The sequence below is a fragment of the Kogia breviceps genome, chromosome 1 (genome assembly GCF_026419965.1).
Source record: "Kogia breviceps isolate mKogBre1 chromosome 1, mKogBre1 haplotype 1, whole genome shotgun sequence".
NCBI lineage: Eukaryota > Metazoa > Chordata > Mammalia > Artiodactyla > Physeteridae > Kogia > Kogia breviceps.
This window is the reverse complement of record NC_081310.1, coordinates 56,492,579-56,515,800: the sequence shown is the minus strand read 5'-3', so window position 1 is coordinate 56,515,800 and position 23,222 is coordinate 56,492,579. Positions and strand designations below refer to the sequence as shown.

The window sequence follows — 23,222 nt, the reverse complement described above, 5'->3', positions numbered from 1 at the left end:
TCAATTCTAGGCTGGAGCCTTTAGCTAATGCATAAAGCAAGAACATGAAATAAAAGTCACACAGTTTGGAAAGGAAAAAGTAAAACTTTCTTTACAGGCAGCATCATTGTCTACAGAGAAAATTCCAAGAAATCCTTAAAAAAAAACAAACAAAAAAAACACCAAAACTAGAATTAGTAAGTGAATTTAGCAAGGTGAAAGGACACATGATCAACACACAAAAACCAATAAACCAGCACGAACAACTGGAAAATTACAATCTTACAAATCCCATTGACAATAATATCAGAAAGCATCAAATATTTAGGGATAAATTTACTGGAAGATGTGCAACACATCTACAGTGAATTTTTATAATACATTGTATAAGCCGAGAGATATTTAAAATGTTTAAATAAAAGACTAGATAGTATCACCCGCATGGATTAGAAGGTTTAAGATTATCAAATGTCAATTCTCCCCAAATGGACCTATAAATTTAATGCAACCATATTTGAAGACAACTGTGGTTTCTAGACAATGACAAGATAATTCTAAATTAATATGAAATTTTAAAAATAATACAGTAAATCTAAAATTGAATAAAATAAGATTAATGCTGTAAAAGAGACACATATGAGATTCTACAATAGCACAGAGGAAGGAAGAATAGGTTCGATTAGGTAATTCAGGGGAGGCTCCTCAAAGGAGGTACCATTTGAACGGGCAGTTGAAAGATGACTGAGGACTTCCCACGTGGGCATTGATTTACTTAGGCTTTGCTGAGCATAAAAAACTACAACCCATCTCACTCAGTCAGGTAAGGGGCTTGCACGTGCAACTGTCCAGGAGAGAAGTCTCATAGAAATCTCTGGTGAGGACTTCCCTGGTGGCACAGTGATTAAGAACCCACCCGCCAATGCAGGGGACATGGGGTTCGATCCCTGGTCGGGGAAGATCCCACACGCCGTGGAGCAACTCAGCCCGTGCACCACACCTACTGAGCCTGCGCTCTAGAGCCCAGGAGCCACAACTACTGAGCCCACGCACCACAATGACTGAAGCCCACCTACCCTAGAACCCGCGTGCTGCAACTACTGAAGCATGCACACCTAGAGCCCGTGCTCTGCCACAAGAGAAGCCACCACAATGAGAAGCCTGCACACCACAACGAAGGATAGCCCCCGCTTGCCGCAACTAGAAAAAGCCTTCGTGCATCAACAAAGACCCAACGCAGTGGAAAAAAAAAAAAAAAAAAAAACCAAAAAAACAAGAAGAGAAATCTTTGGTGAGACCTCACGGTTTCTGGGCTTGGAGGGCAGTTCTGGATCTGAGGTTCCTTTCCTGATCTTAGCAGCCAGAACCCCTAAATAGTTAATGTAGTCTTCTGTCTGTCTCTATCTTTTCTTGCCTCCTCCTACCAATTTTTAATGTTATTATTAAAAATCACCATCGACGTTTACTGAGATGTTATGAAAGGACAGACTAAGGATCGCCACTGCCAGCTCTACGTTATTCGATACAATTAAACCATGGGCTTAAATGGTTCAAATTTAGCCCATCATCATACATTCCTATAGATTTCATCCAGTAGCTAAATCTGGGGGAGGAAAAGAAAAAGGACCCACACAAAATTTTCCCAGTTGAAGACATTTTTATTCTAGTAGCCACCTCAGTCGCTGGCAGGATGGGCCTGTCCTCCGCGGGGGCAATGGCGCGTTTGGGAGAGGATGGGGGCCCTGCACTGGGCGGGCGGGGCGGGGCAGCTGGGGGATGAGGCAAAGGCCTATGTGACAGTGATAGGTCACAAAGGGCATCAGAGGATAAATAGGCTGTGCCAGGGCCTTAGGCCGAGAAAGTGGTTACTTCTCTCACTAGGACTGACGTTCACAGCCGCTTGGGGAGATAAAAACCCAGAAGCGGAAGTGAGCTGAGGCCGAGGGGGAGCCTACCATACCTCTCTACACACTTGAAGAGATTCAGCCTGGGGTCCAGCCGCCCTACAGAGTCCCCGCTGTGACCATCGGTGCCCCTACCCACACCCCTGCCTCTGGGAGACCCTGAGGCAAAGGTGGGGGCCTGTGGGCTGGGCTTGGAAGACCTGCCATAAGGCCGCCTGCGTGACACAGGAGCACCGCAGCTCGCTCTGCTCTTCGGCCCATTAGGCCGAGGGAGGGAAGAGCCAGGGGCCCGCCTTAACCACGCTGCCTGGCAGTGATCGAAGACAGCCATGAGTGGGGACTCTCTGCTCCCGTATCACACGGCCCAGAGCAGCACCGGGCTGGGCCTGTTCAAAAGCACCATGGGGGAGCTGCAGCAGCAACTGCACAACGGCGAATACGACATATTCAAGTACGCGCCGATATTCGAGAGCGACTTTATCCAGATCACGAAGAGGGGACACGTGATTGACGTGCACAACTGTGACTGCACGGTGACCGTGGGCATCGCATCCACCAGCCCCGTCCTCCCACTCCCAGACATCATGCTGCTGGCCCGACGGGCCATCGGCTGTGAACAGCACGCTGAGCACAGCCAGCCCACCAAGGGGAAGAGCCACAAGGTTGCCAAGACCTTAGAGCTCACCAGGCTCCTTCCCTTGAAGTTTGTGAGGATCTCCACGCACGATCGTGACAAACGACAGCTGCGCGTGAAGTTTGCCACTGGCCGCTCCTTCTACCTGCAGCTGTGTGCCCCTCTGGACGTGCAGGAAGACCTCTTCGCCTACTGGGAAGAGCTGATTTACCTCCTGCGACCACCAGTGGACGGTCACAGCCGCACCTACGCTGTTCCAGCCGGGGACATGATCTGCAGGACTCTGTTCGAGGAGGAGGAGGAGGACGGGAGGAGCCCGGCAGTGGAGGATTTCCAAGGAGAGTGGGATGAGGACCAGGTGAGCATCAGGAGCCTCCACACGCCCTCTGAGGTGGCCGCGGTCGGGTCTGCAGCTTTTGCTGGCGGGGAGGGGATCCAACTGGACTCCCACAAGCCCGATACCATGTCCGATGTGGCCACTGCCAAAGCAAAACCTACAGTGCTTGACAAAGAGTCAGCATCGCGGGCAACGACAAAGGTGGAGACAGCAGGGGTGGCAGGCGGCACCGCAGCGGGTGCTTTGAGCGTGGCAGAGATCAAGTCTCCTGCCCCCGAAGAGCAGAGCACGGCTGTAGCAGCCACAGCCAGCAAGGGTCCAGGAGCAAGTAAAACCAACACAGCCACTGGGGGCACTGCGGGGAACAAGACCATCCAAAAAGCAGCCGGCCCGGGCTCAGGCAGCCGGAGAGCCACTAGAGACGACCAAAAGGAGAAAGGCCACGGCAGCCCGGGGGACAACAAGCAGGGCACTGCTCACAAAGCCATCAGCCGTGCTCCCATCACCAACGAGTCCAGGACCTCGCACAAATCGGGCAGGAGCTTACCTACAGCAAGTTCAGGTTCCATCACCAAGAGACTCAGCAGGATCGGCTCTTTCTTCAGGAATGTCAGAGCCAAGCTTACGACAAAGACAGTGTGGCCTCATCACGCGAGGAATATGTGAGCATCCCGCCGAAGGCAGTGGAAGGGACCCGAATGGAGGCCATCACAGAGACAGCAGAGAGTGGCCAGGGCCTGGAAATCACTGGTGGTGTGACATCTGAGACCACGGAGCCAGCGACCGTTGAAGGACCTAGAGCTGGGAGCTGCAAAGGGAACCAGGGCTCAGGGAAATACCCCTCGAGAGCCCATTGCAGCTTCCTACGGAAATTGAAATAAAAATCTGAGAATGCATGCCGTGTTCTGTCTGACTTTCTAGGTCCCGAAGCCCAGACGGAGCCTCACAGTGGATTCTGGGATGTCAGCTGCGCCACAGTCTGAGACCCAGTGTCCAGTCAAGCGCAGCCCCACTTCACACACATGCTCAGTGCCAACAGCGGTGCTCCATCTGGCCTCCACTCCTTTCTGGCTTTGCCCCCCCCACCCCCACAGCCATGGTGGAAAGTCAGACTATGGCCTGGGAAGCTCTCCTTCACTATGCCCGTATTGTTTTTTATAAACGCTTATTCCATCTGAAGGCCTGTAAACAAAGCAAGAACAGGGACGCATGTCCCCTCGGGCTATTCAGTGGACAGAAATAAGGGCAGCAGTAGTGGCTAGCAATCAGAACAGCAAGCACTCTCACCTAGACTTAGCCGTTCCCTTCCCAGGTATATACCCTGGAGAAACACACATGTTCTAAGGAACAACTGTGAGAATGTGTATAGCAAAAATAACTTAACAGCAAAACACAGGAAACAGCCCAAATTTCCATCAACAGAATTAATACAGCAGACTATGAAGTGAGTGCAATATTCAATAGTGAAAAATAAATGAGCTACACACATTAGCATAGATCAACTTCTCCTGATTTTTAAAAACATCAAAAGAATGGGATACAATTCCACTCACGGAACCATTCTGAAACAAGCTCAAACAATGTATTGCATAGGGTACATGTTTTAAAAACAACTGTAGCTAAACGTGAGGGAAGAGTAAACACAAAATTTGGGACAGTTTTCTCTAGGGTGGAAAGGCTAGGTCAAGGAGGTTGACACAAGGCTGTCAGTGCTGCTGGGAATCGCTCCGTCTCTTAGGCAAGATGGTAGGTACACAGGTGGTGTATTTTTCACATTTTACTAACTCTGAAATCAGCATCGCGGCACTTGTGATGAAGTTATTGCCAATGCCTTTCTCTATTTTTCACTTTTCTTTATGCACAAAGGTGATGTCCGAAAGGTTTGGCATCTTTAAATTACATTTATTTAAGGTAAAGTACAAGAACGCTGGTTTGGTTATTAGGAAAAGAAGGAACGATATGCCTACTTTCCAGATAAGAACACTGAGGTTCAGAGAAGGTAACCTGCTCCAGTCGCACATGGGATCTTTGCAGAACAGTCATCCACCAGCCCACTTCTTTACGCAAAGCCCTGTCCGGGGCACGGGAAGGAGGCAAGCAAACAAGCCTGAGATAGGACCGGCACAAGAACCCGAGGCACCAGCATTCTTACCATCATGTTCCAAAACTACAGAGATGAGCATCAATTTTACTAGACTGAGCGGAGGGAGGGGTGGGGGCTGGGAGCCGGTTATCGGACTTCAGTGAGCTCACAGCTCTTAGCTGGCCTTCTCTCGAGAGCATCCAGACCACCCCTGAGCTGTGTCTGGCTCCCTGGCTTCTACCTCTAGCCTCTGGCATGACCCGCGCTGCAGCCATAAACAGGCTCCCACCTGGAATTCCAGCCTTCACTCCTGGAACACCCAGCGTCCAGTCCTCCTGCAGCCACTAATTAAACTTTGGAATGCCCTACTCAGAAGGGTTTCTCAATACCAAATCTGATGGTGGTTCCTCTTCTTGGTGATTAAGAAATTCAGAGGGAGAAGGCTCATGACGATAGCGATGGCGGTGAGGGCCGAGGGTCCTAGAAGCTGGAGACAAAGGGCAGGATGTCACGAGACAATTCCAGAAGCCCAGCTGTCATTACGGGGGTGGGGGGAGGCTCAGACTTGGGCCCTAAGGCAGGGAGGTGTCAGAGAGTCCAATGAGGGCAGCTACCAGGTTATAGAGACCAGGACTCATGGGCTGCTCAGATGGAAATACCTGTGGAAGATGGAGTCCATCTTCGTTAGGGATGGGAGAGAGGGGGAATGATGCACCTCACAAAATGGAATGGGGGCAGGGTCACAGTCAAGACGGGTCATGCACGTAGATGGGCAGCGCCTGGCTAGAACGGTGAAGACAGACTCTGGAATCGGCATCTGGGTTCAAATGCTGACTTTACACACACTGGTGTGGCCTTGGGCAAGTTACTGACCCTCCCTAAGCTGCAGTTGCTCACATTAAATGGAAATGGAGCTATTCCCAGTCTGCCTGTAGTGAGTGCTGGTGTCATACAATCAATGATTATCCCCTGACAAGGGTTGCCAGATTTAGCAAATAAATATATTAAACTGCCTGCCCAGTGACATTTTCATTTCAGATAAACAGCAAATAAGTTTTTAGTATAAGTATATCCCATGTCATGTTTGGGATATACTTATAATAAAAATTCTTCTGCTTATCTGAAATTCATCTTTAACTGGACATCCTGTATTTTGTCTGGCAGCCCTACCCCCCAGCTCTGTGACTTGGGACAGTTATCTTCCCTCCCTCTTTCATTTCTCTATCTGGAAAATGTGGAGGTGGACAGTAGGGTAAATGATTTTTAAGTGGCTGTAATGTGAGATTCCTCCTGACGTCATTTGGGTCCATTCTCTAGACGAGCCCCACCCCCCTCTTCAGTCTGTGGGCCTCATTTTCAGCTCTCAGCCCCTAAGAATGTTTAGTTTCTAATCTTGACACCCTAGCAAGCCAGTGTTTCATTTATGCAGCAACTGCGCCTCCCAGTGCCCAAATGGACAGGTGCCCAGAAGGCAAACACCTGCCTACAGCCGGGGCTGGGAGAATAGTCAAAGGAATGTGAACAGAAGATTAAATACACTCTCTCTGGCAAAAATGCTACAAATGCTAACGGTAGCAACCCCAATTCCTACCGCTCCCCCTTTACCAGGGTCTCATGGTGACTTTCTGATGTTAGGACCACCTGCCAAGAGTCAGGGAAAGTGATGGGTGTGTTGTCTGCAGTTTCACTTGAGTCACGGGTCGGCCTGTTTAACTGCCCTGCATTTTCCCCAGTGTCCTTCCTCCCTTTCTCTCTAATAATAACAGCCAACAGTTATGCACTTGCTGAGCACCCTCTGTATGCTAGGTCCTAGACTGCAAGGTAGCAAGTCCAAAAGTGTCCAGGCCCCAAGCCCTTATTGTGGGGACACTGGCAGTAGCAGAGGTACAATAATGATGATAACACACAGCTGGTATTCTGGAGCATTCCACACTCACTCACAATCAATATGCCGTTGATACACTCACCCAGGGGCCTGTGAAACACAGCACATGGGCCAGATCTCTCCACCTGTTTATATGCCGACCTCAAGCCATACAAAGATTGTTTATTGTTCTTACATTTTAAAATGATTGAAGAAAATCAAACGAAGATGATTTCATGATATGTGTAAATTACATGAAATTCAAACTTCAGTGTCCATAAGCAATTTTATTGGAACACCACCAGGCCTGTTTGATTAGTATTGCCTGTGGCTGCTTGTGCACTAGAAGGGAAGAGTTAAATAGTTTTGAGAGAGACCCTATGGCCCCTAACGTCTAAAATATCTACAATCTGCTCCTTTACAGAAAAGTCTGTGAGCCTGGAACCAGCCCTCATGGAGCAGAGCTGAAGAAGATCTTCAAATGAACTGCCCCACCCCCATGCATAACCAACAAGACAATTAAACACCTATAGGGTATAGCTGTGTCCCAGATGCTATCTAAGTGCTTCACAGGTATTAGCTCATTTAATTCCTCAGCAACTCAAGGGCTGGGGCACTTCGGTTAATTACAGTCCTCACTTTGCCAATGAGGAAATGACACACGGAGAGGCTAAGTTACTTACTGGAAGGTTTTACAACTAGCAAGTGCTGAAAGCAGGTTTCGAACCCAGGCAGTCCCACTACAAAGTCTGTGATTTTAATTAAAAAGAAAAAAGAAAATCCTGCACCACAAAACAGATATAAGAAAGTTAGAAAAAGTTCTGATTTTTTTTTTTTTTTGGCCTGGTTGGCTACTTAATGCTTTTTGAAAACCAAGTAGTAAATTCTTTCCCCTAAATTTTCTTTCCCTTTTTTTTGTTGTTGGTAGTGGTGGTGGTGATGGTGCCCTACCATTACTGGTAACTTCAAAACATGCCTAATCTGCTCACTTGTTACCCCGATATCACACCCAAAAAGTGCCAATGTCATCACCATCATCATCATACAGATGAGGAAACTGAGGCCCTGAGAGGTGAGCATCCAGCCCAAGGTGAAGTGAAGGTCATCCTCATCTAAGACTTTGCCCATTACATCAGCCCGCAGTGTGCAGATGGAGATAGGATTAAGGAGGAGGAGTGGTAGGAGGAGAGGAAGCAGGAGGAGGAGGAGGAGGGGGAGGGGGAGGAGGAGGAGGGGGAGGGGGAGGAGGAGGGGGAGGGGGAGGGGAAGGAGTAGGGGCAGGGAGAGGAGTAGGGGCAGGGAGAGGAGGAGGGGGAGGGGGGGTGAGGAGGATTCAACTCAAATCACAGCTCTCTCTGCCCCAGAACACCTGCCAGAGGTAGAGAAAGCAGATGATGATCCAGATGAGCGGCAGCCACAGCCCGTTGAGGTAGGTGATGCTCTCAGTCAGCCGCTGCACATCCACAGACACCAGGTAGACCACGTCGCCCACTGCGCTGGCCTTTCTGGAGCTGCTGGACAGAGCCAGGACCTGGGAGGGGCAGAAGATGGAGACCTGAGTCAGGAGGGAGGGAAGGAGGGGGTGAGGGGCAGTTAGGGAGGACCACGAGGGAGGAAGGGCCCAGGAGGGAGGGAGGCCCACGGCTTGGACTGAGCAAGAGAACAGCCACCCAGCAGGCCGGGGTCTAAGCTGTGCTGCCCCTGCTGGCTGAGGCAGATTTCTTTACCATCTGAGCCTCAGTTCACTCATCTGCAAAGTGGGCTAATAAAATCTCCTCAGCTAACCTCCCATTGTGAGACTCCAGGGAGAAGACAAAAATGAAAATACCCTGAAACCCCTAAAGCACTGGACTAATAACAATTAATAACATACTACTAGCGAGTGGTGAAAGCAATAGTTGATAATGGTGATAATGCTGATAATGGTGGTCATCTGCTGAGCGCTACAGCCTAGGCACTGTGCTCAATAAACTAACAGTTTCACCATTTTCCGTGATGGGGCACATCAGACAACTGTATGGAGCAGGTACTGCCATATTTCATTCAATCTAAAACACTGTGGATAAAGTACTCTCTACTTTTGTATCACTATGGGAAAAAACATCAATGCCAACTAAATTAAAACATCTTGATTTCAGAAGTTAAAAAGAGAAAAAAAACGTGAGACTAGAATCAGTGAGATGCAGAATTATTAACCCCATTTCACAGCTAAGGAAACTGAGGCACAGAGAAATTGACCAATTTGCCCAAAGCCAGAGGGCTCCTAAGTGACTGGGCCAGGATTGGAATCCAGGATGACAGAGGCACGACATGGGCTAGACAGGGTGTTAGACTGACCCCTGCAGGCATTCGGTGTGCCTCTCAGACACCAAGCTGGTTTTCTGGCAGCCCCAAATTTGCCCTAACTCTGGGGTCGCAGTGGACCCCTTCCAACCTGTTGAATGCTACGTTCTACTTGCAGTCCTCTCTCTCTCTCTGCTGAGTGTGTCAGGGAAGAAGTGAGGGGGTGAAGTGGTGAGCTGGCAATGATTGAGTGTAGAAATCTGAAAAAAAAAATCTCCAAATCTTTACCGAGCACCTGCTCTGGGCCTCACTCTGAGGTGAGTACTGTGATCAAGAGGCAGGGCACTTGCTCTCTTCGGAGTGGAGTTTGAGCTGGGGGACAAAATTAAATAAAAATTTACATAGTTCATCCTTTAATAGTAATTATGATGAGTGCCATGAAGAAGTGTTTTCAAATATAGGTTTTTATCATTATTCAGGCATGGCAAGCCCACAGATCAGAGAAGACTGCCCTTGACAAGAGGGTTTATTATACTCACAGATCTCAAGAGGAGGGGGCACCCCACGCTATGAGGGGGCCACTGGGGAAGCACCAGGATGCTGCAGGGTTGGGGGGACCACAGGCAAGAGCTTGTTGTGGTTTTCATGGGAAGGTCAGGCAGGGTAAGCAGGTTTAGGATTGGCTAGTTTGAATAATTCCACCGGGCTCTAGGCATAGGAGCTGGGCCTCATTGTCTGGTACCCTGCCCAGGGGCGATTAAGGCAGGGGATAGTGGCCTAGAGTGTTAGGGCCCAAAAAGGAGGCAGTTGGGGTGTGAGCTCTGGATTGGTTGGCTTGCATGTGAAAGAGATGCTTTCAGATGAGTCTCTTAGCATCTCTGGGAACTGGCTGATCCTGGGAGGGACAGAGGGGCAGTCCCTCCAGGGTCAGCAAGACCCCAGATGTCAAAGCACCAGATACAGAAAGTAAGAAGACACAGTTAAAACAGAAGCAGCCCAGAGGGCAGAGTGGAGGGGTATGACCTCATCAGGTGATGAAGGCGGCTGCCCCAAGGGTGGGGATGGGAAGAGCAAAGCCTTCGGGTCATCTTCCTGCAGCCTCAGCTCCATGTGTGGACTCCCGAGACCGGACAGGCCACACCAGCTCCAGTGTGCTCAGGGGGATGTGGCCTGAAATTCAGGAGCTACACGGCCACCCAGGAGCTGATCCCTTTGCCCCCTTCTTCCCCAAGTGACAGCTCAGGTGTGAGAGAAAGGGGCTTACACAGGACTGCCTTGCTCAGATGCTCCAGACCCCAGAGGGGCCAACATCTCTTAGAGCAGCAGCCTCACAGGTTTCGGTTCCAAGGTCCCCCAAGGGGACAAGAATCACTGCAGAGAGAAGCCCAAGCCCAATGCTATGGCTTACCTCCGGGTATCATAGTTCATTGGCAGAACTTTCAGCCCAGATGCAATTTACCAAGGGGTCAGGGGTCATTTTAATTGTAAGCAGTGTTACCGGGTAAAATAGCTGACAGTCCACCTTTATCCAGTTTCCACACAGCCTGTAGGTTAGCCCTTTATCCTCAGGGGGGTGAGTGTTCACTACATGAAGGGTTGTGGAAAGGGTGCCCAGGCAGTGGGAACAGCAAGTGCAAAGGCCCTGAGGTGGGAGATTGTTTGGCGTGCTTGAGGAACTGAGAGAAGACCTGTGGGGCCGGAGGAAAGTGAAAGAAGTGTGAAGGAAGTGTGTGATGTAATCAGCTAGAAGAGGTGCCAGGGTCAGATCACGCAAGCCTTACAGAAATAGCCAAGAAGGTGAGGGTGTGGTGTGGGCAAACATGAGTAAAGTGATGAATGAGTGTGGTTTTAGGCACTGATGACAGTAACGGTTCAGGAACATTCCACTTCTTGGCTGGAACATTTGTCTGTGAATTGGGACAGGATGGAGAGAGAGGAAAGGCCACGCCTCTCCCCCGGGGCTCACCTTTCTGTACACCAGGCCCATGATGGCCATTCGCAGCCTCATCTGTAGCACCTTGAGTCTGTACATGTGCTGCTGCTCGAACAGTGTTTGCAGGCAGGCAGAGAGGAACATCAGCATGGCGAGAAGATAGCCCTTCCAGGCCGGGGTCTTGGGGTCACCAATAAACTCCAGGAAGAGGCTGGTGAGAAAGGGCACCCATGGCTATTGCCTCTGCCTAAGCCTGGCCAGGTCTGGAGGACCAGACAGTATGGGGTTCTTTTTTGTTTTCTACAAAAATGGTTGCAATCATTTCCCCCACTGTCCACACTCATTTTCAGCGTGACTTGCGTCTCCACCAATCAACAGGTGAAGTTTTTACCGCCACCTGTTATGGGCTGAACTGTGTCCTCACAAAATTTATATGTTAAAGTCCAAACCCCCAGTACCTCAGAATACGACTGTGTATTTGAAAATAGGACCTTTAAAGAGGTGATTCAGTTAAAATGAGGCCGTTAGGATGGGCCTTAATCCAATACAACTGGTGTCCCTGTAAGAAGAGGAAATTTGGACACATAAGGAGACACCAGGGGTGCATGTGCTCAGAGGAAAAACCACGTGAGGACACAGCGACAAGGCAGCTGTCTGGGCAAGGAGAGAGGCCTCAGAAGAAACAACACTGATCTTGGACATCTAGCCTCCAGTAACGTGAGGACAAAAACTTCTGTTGTTTAAATGGGACCTAATTAAACTTAAAATCTTTTGCACAGCAAAGGAAACCATAAACACAACGAAAAGACAACCTACAGAATGGGAGAAAATATTTGCAAACGATGTGACCGAGAAGGGATTAATCTCCAAAACATACAAACAGCTCATACAGCTCAGTATCAAAAAAACAACCCAGCTGAAAAATGGGCAGAGACCTAAATAGACATTCTTCAAAGAAGACATACAGATGGCCAAAACGCACATGAAAAGATACTCAATATCGCTAATTATTAGAGGAATGCAAATCAAAACTGTAATGAGGTATCACCTCACACCGGTCAGAATAGCCATCATCAGAAAGTCTACAAATAATAAATGCTGGAGAGGGTGTGGAGAAAAGGGAACCCTCCTACACTGTTGGTGGAAATGTAAATGGGGGCAGCCACTATGGAGAACAGTATACGGAGGTTCCTTAAACAATTAAAAATGGAGTTGACCTATGATCCAGCAATCCCACTCCTGGGCATATATCTGGAGAAAACTCTAGTTTGAAAAGAAACGTGCATCCCAGTGTTTACTGCAGCTCTATTTACAATAATAGCCAAGACATGGAAGCAACCTCCAGGTCCACTGAATGGATAAAGAAGATGTGGTATAGGTATACAATGGAATATTACTCAGCCATAAAAAAGAATGAAATAGTGCCATTTGCAGCAACATGGATGGACCTAGATATTATCATGCTAAATGAAGTAAGTCAGAGAAAGACAAATATCATATGATGTCACTTATATGTGAAATCTAAAAAAAATGATACAAATGAACTTATATACAAAACAGAAATAGACCCATAGACATAGAAGAGAAACTCATGGTTACCAAAGAGAAAAGGGGTGGGGATAAATTAGGAGTTTGGGATTAACATATATACACTACTATTATAAAATAGATAACCAACAAGGACCTACTGTATAGCACAGGGAACTTTACTCAATATTTTGTAATAAGCTATAAGGGAAAAGAACCTGAAAAAGAATATATTGACATATGTATGTACAATATAACTGAATCGCTTTGCTGTATACCTGAAACTGACACAACATTGTAAATCAACTGTACTTCAATTAAAAAAGAAAAGAAAGAACAGTAGAAAAGATAAGCACCAGAAAAAAATTTCTGTTGTTTAAAGTCACCCAGTTTGTAGTGCTTTGTTATGGCAGCCCTAACACACTAACATGCCACCTCTTGAATCTGGGCTGGCTGTGCAACCAGCTTTGGCCTCACGAGAAAATGCAACTTTTGCTTTGTCTTGGAATCCTGCCAAATGGCCCTGTGAACAAGCCGGATTTAGCCTTTTGAGGATGAGAGACCACCGAAGCAGAGACAAGATATCCCAGCTGGGACTGTCTTGGACCAGCCAGTCCCCAGCCAGCCCCACAGGTGACTGCAGACAGATGAGTGAACCCAGCCAAGAAAAGAAGAATCACCCAGCTGAAGCCAGCTTGAATTGCTGACCCACAGGATCATGAGCTAAAGAAGTGGCTTTAAGTCCGTCACTTTTTTTTTTTTTTTTTTTTTTTTTGAGATATGCAGGCCTCTCACTGCTGTGGCCTCTCCCGTTGCAGAGCACAGGCTCCGGACGCGCAGGCTCAGTGGCCACGGCTCACGGGCCCAGCCGCTCCGCGGCATGTAGGATCTTCCTGGACCGGGGCACGAACCCATGTCCCCTGCATCGGCAGGCGGACTCTCAACCACTGCGCCACCAGGGAAGCCCTAAGCCCCTCACTTTTGAGGGGCTTTGTTGTATAGCAAAAGCAAACGGATAGAGTCAGGCTAGAATTCACTCGTTTTCCCTCCCCAAGGTCACTCACTTTCTTGTTTAATTGGTCCTTCCTGAGTATCCTTTTCACCCACCCTCAGTGCCCTGAGCACCAGAGGTCTAGGCAGAGGCAGGAGGAGGGCTGAAGGTCCCCTGGCCCTGGAAGGACGCCGTTAATGGGACCACCAGCCTCAGCGAGGCACCCAAGGCCTGGACCCACCTGAGGAGCTTGGGCACCGTGAACCTGAAGACGTCACTGATGATGAGGCTGAGGGTCCCCAGGAGGAAGGTGGAGCGGCCCACCTGCCAGATGGCCCTCAGCAGTGGGCCCCTCTTGCCCCCTTGTTGCTGCAGGAGGGTCTCCGTCTCTGGGGTCTCCGCACCGTGGTTTCCTTTCCTTTTAAATGTTGTCGCCTTGGTGTGCCTTAGGGGAGAGGAGAAATCAGCTCTGGGTCCTTGTAAAAGATTGAATGTTTGGGTCTCCCCCACCCCACGCCCCACCACCACCACCACCACCCAAATTCATGTTGAAACTAATCGCCAGTGTGATGGTATTAGGAGGTGAGACCTTTGGGAGGTGATTAGGTCATGCAGGTGCAGCCCTCAGGAATGGGATTAGTGCCCCTATAAGAAAAACCCTGGAGAAGTGCCCTCAGGTGTAACCCCATTTCATACATGAGGAAACTGAGGTTCAGAAGGTCAACTTGTCCAAGGGCACACAGCTGAGAAGTGTAAGAACTGGGATTTGATCCCAACCTTCAGAGCCCAGAACTTTTTGATCCCTTACGCAGCCCTCCCCTTCTTCCACAACCAGCCAGCCCTGAGGTAGTTTAGAACTGGTTCAGAATGGGTTTAGAATCACAGATGAGGTCTGTGGGCCTGGCACACCTGGTCTGAGTGAAACCACAGATGGAAGCTCAGGCAGCCATGATGCCTAAGATCCCTGGCCCATGATCATCATCAGAGGCCACAGGGAGAGGAAGGGGGAAGGAGGGAGGGGAGGAAGCCAGAGGGCCTTTCTGGAAGCAGGCTGGTTCTAGGCCATAGGGAGAGGCTGGCAGTGATGCAGCTACTGACAGTGCAGTTGCTGTGTGGCCTTGGGCAGGCTGCTCCCCTCTCTGTCTTCACATGCAAAAGGATGGGGCTGGCCCCACTCTCTGAGTCCCTTCCAGCTCTGACAACTTACAGGGTTATCAGAATTTCAGTGCTGTTTTCAGAGCTGGGACCCAGGGCCAGGCACTGGGATCAGCCCTTTACACACACAAGCTCATCAACTCCTCTCAACCTCCCTGCCCCATGGGTGTCATGGGGTCCCCATTTTACCTTGGAGGAGACTGAGGCTCTGAGAGGTGTGACAGGTGCCCGAGGTCACACATAGAGGACGGAGCAGGGATTTAAGCCCAGATCTTGACTCACGATTCACAGAGAGCCTCTTTGTGAGCCCCACGCCCCCCACCCAAAAATTAAAAAGAAAGGAAAACGGAAAAAAAAAACCCTTGATGAGTGCAGGTACCCAGACCCTCATTAACAAGGTCAAGGTCTTGCCCCTCACCCCTTGACCCGGCTTGTTGTTTAGTTTGGCATCTCTGGAGAGTTGTGACTTGGCCTCCATCGTGAGCTGGGCATGCCTGCCGCTCACGTCTTGCTATTTGGGTCTTGAATGCCAAAAGGATGGTACCTTCTTATAAAGGCTACCCCTGACCACCCCTCCCCATCGTATCACACCATTTAATTCATTGCCTTCATAGCCATGTTCACTGTCTCCAACTCTCTCCTTTTCTTATCTGTTCTGTTAGACCTCCAGGTGGGTGGACTTTTTTTTTTTTTTTCATAAAACCCTTCAATGGTTTAATAAAAACTCTCCATTCCTAGACACAGTCTTGCATGGCCTGGCCCCTGCCCACCTCCCCACTTCATCCTGGTCCTCTCTGGTTTTCTTTTTTCTTTCTCTGTTTCTAAATTTATCTATTTACTTATTTATTTTTGGCTGCGTTGTCTTCGTTGCGGTGCGCAGGCTTCTCATTGCGGTGGCTTCTCTTGTTGCGGAGCACGGGCTTCAGAAGTTGTGGCACTCGGGCTCGGTAGTTGTGGCACACAGGCTTAGTTGCTCTGCGGCATGTGGGATCTTCCCAGACCAGGGCTCGAACCCGTGTCCCCTGCATTGGCAGGCGGATTCTTAACCACTGCACCACCAGGGAAGTCCCTCTCTGGTTTTCTTTCAGCTCCTTGACACATCCACAACTTACCTTTCTCAGGACTTCAGCACAGACTCTCCATGGTCTGGAATGTCTCTGCCCCGCTCTTCCCAAGGCTTGACTTCAATTTCAACATCACCTCCTCAAAGACACTTTCCCTGCAGGGTACAACTAAAGGAGCTCTGGTCCTCTATCCCAGTCCCTTGTTTTTTGTCCCAGCATTTACTTCAACTTGCAATTATCTGTCTTCTCCACCAAAAAGCAGCTTTCTGGAACAAGAGGCCACGGCTGTCTTGTGTACTGCTGTATCCCCAGCATCAGAACAGGGCCTGGCACAGATCAGGCACTGAATCAAGCACTCACTACCTGGGAATAGACTGAACTTTTCAAGATCTCCTCGTGACACTGGACTTAACCTGTTGGTTGCTTTCACTAGGACCAGGTGCAACTAGTCTCTTGGCCCAGTTTAAACAGATACAAGTTTCCTGTTGTCCAGCAAAGCAAACCGCCTAGTCCCACTCCACCTGAACTAGCTGAAGGATCGGTGGTGTGCCTGGGCCTCCTTTTTCAGAGAGGTGGGTTGAGACCCCGGAAGTCAGCCTTTTTACCCCCAAGGCCCAGCCAGCAGTGTGAATACCCCTCCACCACAAGCCAGACGTCCAGTCCCTCCCTCCCTTCCCCTCAAGAATCCTCTCAGCATCTACTCAGGATGGAGGGGAGGGACAAATCTCAGCAGGCAGTCCAAAGGAAAAGTGGTATTTTTAGCACAAGAGGCTATAAGGAACCAGTCTTTACCACCCGGTTTGCTAAGAAATAAGCAAATGTTAACTTTCTACCCTTGTCTTGAAGCCGACCCCCACCCCCCAACCTCCCCTTCCGGGATTTGCAATTCAGCCATTTTTCTAACCCTGCGCTCACCTCTCTCCCTTGTCACCTCCGTAGCCCTGAGATGTGGCCTCTCCTTGGCACCCACAATTTGCCTGGGGTCGGTCCGGGTCGGAGGCAAGGCCAGCGCGGCGTCCGCACCGTGCCTCGATGCCCGATGTTGGGTGCTGGTCCTGGCTCAGCTGCTGCTGCACACCCACTGGGCTGGGCAAGTGCCAACCAGGGCCAACCCCGCCGCCCCGCCCCGCCCCGCCCCGCCCCCGCCGCCTCCGGCCCCGCCTAAAGTGGGACCCAGGTGGGTAGGCTTCCTGCTTGTATTTTCTTTTTACTCGTATTTCCCCCAGCACCGAGTTCAGCACCTGAATGCATAAGTGGCTCAATAAATACTTGTCCAGTGAATGGGAAAAAACAGAGGGAGTGATGTGTGCAAAGGGCCTACTGCTTGCTATTAATAAAGATTTGTGGAAGGAAGCAAAGGAAGGAAGGAAATGATTTGGTTTGGTTGATAGAACCTGGCCTTTGAGCAGGAAAACCGAGGTCCAAATGCCCTTCCCTCTGAGCCTCGGTGTTCCCATCCATAAAATGGGGTGGGTGAAGAGGCCACTGTGAAAGCCTCTTTCCCGCTGGATGTTTTGCTCTGTTCTGTTCTAGCTGCTCACACCAAAATTCTGAGTCACTGTGTTCAGCCTGCAGGCTTGGGAACAAACTTCTTCCTTTCTAGCTGGTCTCACTTTCCATCAGGGAAGGTCTCTAGACTGGTGGCTGGTCTTTGGTCTGTGGCCCCAAAGCCATTTAGTGCAGGACCCAAAAATGACCACAGGCCAAGGCAGGGGGCGTGAGTGAGTGGCCAGGTGCAAGCTGGGGGATATCAAAGGGAGTGGTGGCGACTGCAGCTCACATGCCCTGTTCAATGGGGAAGCTGCTACCCAGATCCACCCTCCTGTTGCCATGCAGGGATGTGGCCCGTACTGCCATTCTACTTTAAGAGAGGCCAAAATTCCACATTTTCCTGTGACATCTCCAACATTTTAAATGTTGGTGACTTCTCCAAAAACAAAACAAAGAAAAAAACCTTAAACAACAAGACACCGTGCTGGCCAAACACACCTGTGACCCTGACTTGGCCAGCAGACAGATTGGTCTGTGACCTCTTAAGATGACATCTTCTCCCTTCCCCCAAAGGCTGCAAAATAGTTTAGAAATAAAACCAAAGTTCTCTTGGTGTGTAATGAGTCAGCTTAGAAAATGCCTGAACCAGATCTCTCTACAACCCTGCCATCCTCCTCTCTTTCTGTCAGTTGTTCACGGATTCTCAAACTGTTCTGGAGAGTGTTTCTATGTGCTAGCTCTAACACTGGGTGACTATCATTCCCAGGCTGGCAGGGGAGGCCAGAGCTGGGAGAGGGTGGACAAGACCTCCAGGGTCCTTTCGAATTAATTCTGCCACTCAAAAGTCACTTCAGCTGTACTTAAACTCACCGTACAGCAAGATATGCCCGGGGTGAGAGCGAGAGCTGCTCTTTTGATTTGCTCATATTACTTACCCCTTTTGCAAAACATACTCCCTTCCTTTGGGGAGCAGCTCTTCCCCTCCCTGTGTGGCTCTGAAGGGACCACCAATTATGGGGCCTGCTCTCCAGCCATGGGAATGGCCCCTGAGAGGCACAGGATTCAAGCCAGCTAATAAAAGGCCTTCCTTGGGATTGTCTATGTGGATGGTAGTAGGGGTTGCTGAGTTGGCATGATACAGGACAGGCGTTTATAGAGAGACCAGTGCCCAGACAACAGCTGAGCTGAGAGATGGAGGGAAAGAATTTGGACGTCATTCAAGTCCTGGATCCAGCCACACCTGAGGCCAGACCTACCTTCTCAGCTATGGGAGCCAGCAGACTCGGTCTCTCTCTGGCTCCTTCTAATTTGTGGGATTTAGCCACCTATAACAATCACCACAAAATAATAGAGTATGCAGGGGAACCCTGTAACTTTCCACAGAGCTACTTTTGTCTGTGCCCTGAAACACCTGGCCCCGGGGAGGTCAAGCGACTTGTCCAAGGTCATCAACTACTCGATGGCAGGGCTATGTTTAACCCGGGTTTAATTAATCCTATTAGAGAGCTTATTTCTCTAGACCAAAGTTTCACAAACCAGGTTCCTCAGGCTCTGAGCACTTCACAGAAGTTTCCAGAGATGCCAGAGAGGGCAAGAGTGAGGCAAGTGGGCAAGACTAGAAAGAGATTGAAATCCTCTGGATAACCGATATTGCTGGAAATTTTACCATTTTTAAGAAATTCGCTAAGTTCTTTTCTATAAATCTATTTTTTTTCTCATCTCACACAAGCTATGAGGAGCTAGGGCTAATGGCATCCCCCCCGCCCCCCCACCCCTTGAACAGATAAGAAAACTAAAAGCCAGGAAACTAATCACTCAGGTTAAGTAGTAAGTGAGTAGTTGCCTGCATGTTATGGACCATACCTACCTCTCCACCCCCAGTCTTAAAATAGTCCTTCTGTTCCCTGCCTCCATCCCACCATCCGAGCTTCCTTCTGGGAGCCTGGAGAGGTTCCCCCTCTGTCAATATCCTTTTGGAACCTGCAAAGCATCTGGGAGGAAAAGCATCTTGAGCCCGACCTGCTAATGCTTAGTGAGGTCAGCTGACAGGGAGGGGACTGTGGCGGTGGAACCTGGAGTAGGGGCGTGGTTGTATTTGGGGTCGAGTGATTTGCTGACCCAGCTTTGGGCTGAGCGCCCATCTTCCACACACTCACCGCTGGGCTGCGCTGCGGTTCCTTGTCCATTCCTTTTCAAGCTGGGAAACAAGTTCTTCTGAGGAGTTTTCTCTCCCAAGCGACCAGAGGTCTTTTGGTCCCAGCGGCTTCCATCCAGTAGCCCCTCCAAACTAACCTGTAAAAGAGGATCACCAGAGCAAGCTCCTCCTGTGTCCATCCCTGAAGGGTCTTGGCTTGGTAGCTGTGTGACCCTAGTAAGTCACTTCACCTCTCTGCACCTCTGCTGGCCCCTCGGCACAAGGAAAGCAATTTACCTAACTGCGCTAACACTGGAGGGCACTTCTTGGTCTACAAAGAACATCTCATTTAATTCTCATGTGAGCCTATACAGTAGATTACTATTGATCCATTTTACAGAAAAGAAAGAAAACAGAGGCTCAGAGAGATTAAGTGACTTAACCAAAGGGTGACATGTGACAGGGGAAATAAACCTCCCTAGGAGTCAGAAGTCCTGAGTTGAAGAAAACTATTGCTGTGGAGGAAACCTGAACTCCTTCCTCCCTCAGCTTTAAATGTACCCATTCTCCTCCTCAGTCACTGCGCCAGCCACCTGGCCTTGGGACCTTTGCACACGCACGTCACTCTGCTTAAAACTTATTCCCTGCCACTTCTTACTTGTCCTTCACCTCTAGCCTACATGTGATTTCCTTAAGAGCCCACTTGATGACCCCCCACACACCCAAGTCCAGGTAGATTCTCCCACTGCAAGATCCTCTAGTTTCCTGAGCTTTTTCTTTATAATGCTTGCTGCAATTATCATTATTTAATTTTTCAGTCTGATTATTTATTTAGTCTTTCTCCTCCACTGGACAGTAAGCTCCACAGGGGCAAAGAAAGTACTTGCCTTGATTCTCCCTCTTCTGGATCCTCACATCCTGGCTCGGGGCACAGGATTTGTCAAATAAAAGTCACTACTTTTCAGCCCTGTGACCTTGGGCAAGTCACTCACTGCCCAGCAATGGACCTCAATTTTCTCACCTTAAAATAATAGTGTTTCCCAGTGCTTGGGACTGGTATATGAGATGACTGTAGTGGGTGCATTGTTGGAAGAGGTCACCGAGAGGATGTGACCACTTGTGGACCTGTGACCTGGACCCAGGCAATCTGAGGCTCCTCCCTCCCCTGTCCTTGGAATGTACATTCCACCCACTGTTCTCACACTAGGAGCTACTTCAAGGATGCAGCAGTTAAGTGTTATACCATCTGGACGGCGTATATGTGTCTGAACCCTGTTAAGGCCTCTCTGTAAACTGTTGAGATTCTGGTGGGCAAGTGCAGAGATCTACTCATATTGCGGCACTCAAGACAAGCCTCATATGTAAGTTCTCTTGCGCGTTAACCCTGCCTCCTACCAGTCTGGAGTGGCTGCCTCTTTCTTCTGTCTCTCCAAGCCTACCGTCTATTGGGGCCAGTTTTCAAACCAACACGCACGCACAAGAAATTAACGACTGCAGGCTTCCACAGCAGGAGTGTTCTTATCTTTTTAGGTCTCTTTCTTCTCCTGACACCAAGGAGAAGGTCTTGTTTGGAGCTGGTCTTGAGCTCCTCTTTGAGACTTTCCAGTTCCCTTTTCTAATGCAGAGCAAACTCAGGCAAGCAACAGTTTGGATCCAGAAATTATTCACAGTACTTGGTTTTCACTAAAATTATTTCTGGTGTTCTACATGGCAAGGGATTCTAGATTTTTCTGATTTTGGTAGCGATAGAAAGTTTCCTTTGTTATTTTATTTTATTTTATTTTATTTTGCGGTACGCGGGACTCTCAGTGTTGTGGGGAAATAAACGCCTTTGCCTTAACGATGGTGGGGGAGAGAGTGAGTTTGGGGTGCGAGGTCTAGGAGGGGCAGGACAGTCAGGAAAGGAGTCTTCGAAGAAAGCAGGCCTTCACGGGGTCATTGAGAAGGTTGGGTTTGGTGGGTAGATGGAAACTGAGCTGTCACACACAGCCATGGCTCCACCTGGGCAAGGAAGAGGCTCTGAGGAGGAAATCTGAGTGTGTGAGGGGTATGTGAGGGCAGAGAGACAACTTCAGCTGGGTTCCTGAGTCCCAGAGGAATCCAGGTGGCAGAAGGAGGGTGGGCTCCCCTTCTCCCCTCTCTCACTCCTCTTTGGCTGTGCAGGGTCGCCTCAGGCCTGGTGATGTGAGCACGGGGATCAATCCCTCCTCCCATGCAGCTCCTGGTAAGAGACTTTGTGATGGTCCCTCAGGAGGCTATTTAGTGGGCCTGATAAGCGGCGGGCCGGGGAGCGGGGCTTAAAGAAGATGACTAAAGTTGCATAGTGATTAGATTTGAATATTCTAGTCAGGAGGTTTATTGATAAGAGAATGTTTCTTTTTAGATGATGTGACCACCACCACTGTTGAGTTTCTCCGCCAAGGTTGAGTGTGCACCGCGAGGAAAGATACTAAGTATCTGAAGCGTCTAAATTGTAGTGGATGTAGCAAAGGACATTTGACGTGCCCTAAGCTGACGGTCCCCACCCCCGTGGGCCCCCAAGAAGAGGGGACCCCGTCTGTCCCTAAGTGTAAGCATGAATCGAACCCTGAAGCCTCCCGCAAAGAGGTCACTTAGCACCAATTAAAATCCAGGCCAGGGCTTCCCTGGTGGCGCAGTGGTTGAGAGTCCGCCTGCCGATGCAGGGGACACGGGTTCGTGCCCCGGTCCGGGAAGATCCCACATGCTGCGGGGCAGCTGGGCCCGTGAGCCATGGCCGCTGAGCCTGTGCGTCCGGAGCCTGTGCTCCGCAACGGGAGACGCCACAATGGTGGAAGGCCCGCGTACCACCAAAAAAAAAAAAAAGAAAAAAAAATCCAGGCCATTACCTCAGCAGACTCCCTGGCTTCATCCTCTCCAGACGAAGGAACAGCCGGCACAGGATTCTCAAGGCTGACTAGACTGGCACCAGGACCCAATTTCACTTCAACGAACATCGCAGGAGGCCGGCGCCGAATGGACCAACCGCCCACGCACACGGTTTGCGCCCTTGTGGGCAGCGGTGACTGTGCGCATGCGCGAGTGTGCGCAGGTGCGAGCGTGCATCACTGGCTGTCCGCCCTCTTTATTTTTCTTTTCTTTTTTTCGTTTTGTGGTACGCGGGCCTCTCACTGTTGTGGCCTCTCCCGTTGCGGAGCACAGGCTCCGGACTCGCAGGCTCAGCGGCCATGGCTCACGGGCCCAGCCGCTCCGCGGCATGTGGGATCTTCCCAGACCGGGGCACGAACCCGTGTCCCCTGCATCCGCAGGCGGACTCTCAACCACTGCGCCACCAGGGAAGGCCCTGTTCGCACTCTTTCCCCATCCTTTCCTCCATCCCAGACCCAGGTCCCTGCATTCAGGGCTGATGAAACAGGGCTGTGTAAACTTGTATTCAACTCATTTTAATTGAAGGTCCTACAGATGACCAGACATTTTGCCTCAATTCAATAGAACTTGTAAAATGCAAGACCACCTGCTTCTCTCCTCCTAACCAACTCAACCCATCGCCGAGTCACTGGAGATGTAACCTGGGCCCCTCAGGAGCCTCTGCTCCTATCAATGTCTTACCTGGGCGGGATGGGGGAGGGCAGTGGCGGGGGTGGGGGCACGGGGCTGCAGAAAAGACCCAAGGGAGAAGCAGCTGCAGTTTAGGCCCTGAGATCAAACTCCTCCCCAGCCCAGCCTCCTCAGAGACGATGTTCCTTCTAATGTTTGTTGTTTGTTTTAACCATATTCTAATTCCTTGAAGTTGCCAACGGCTAACCACACTGCCAACTTGGCTGACATAAACAGATATTAGTGTTGTAAATAAATTGAACTTACCCA

At 49.8% G+C, this 23,222-nt stretch overlaps 2 protein-coding genes across 2 annotated transcripts; one reads left to right on the top strand and one right to left on the bottom strand.

Annotated features, from left to right (window-relative positions):
• Positions 1-2,224: 2,224 nt before the first annotated feature.
• LOC131759055 (Golgi-associated RAB2 interactor protein 4-like) lies at positions 2,225-2,938 on the top strand (the record flags this gene model as incomplete). Its single annotated transcript, XM_059067763.2, has 1 exon — positions 2,225-2,938. A coding segment is annotated over one exon (714 nt), but the record flags the coding sequence as incomplete, so codon positions are not given.
• A 2,378-nt stretch (positions 2,939-5,316) lies between these two features.
• LOC131753108 (ATP-binding cassette sub-family C member 6-like) lies at positions 5,317-22,430 on the bottom strand. The gene is made up of 6 exons (XM_059058066.1): positions 22,392-22,430; positions 19,399-19,529; positions 13,774-13,977; positions 11,048-11,225; positions 8,168-8,329; positions 5,317-5,421 (listed from the first exon to the last, which is right to left on the bottom strand). The coding sequence occupies exons 1-6, from the start codon at positions 22,428-22,430 to the stop codon at positions 5,317-5,319; spliced, it is 819 nt and encodes a 272-aa protein (XP_058914049.1).
• Positions 22,431-23,222: the final 792 nt, after the last annotated feature.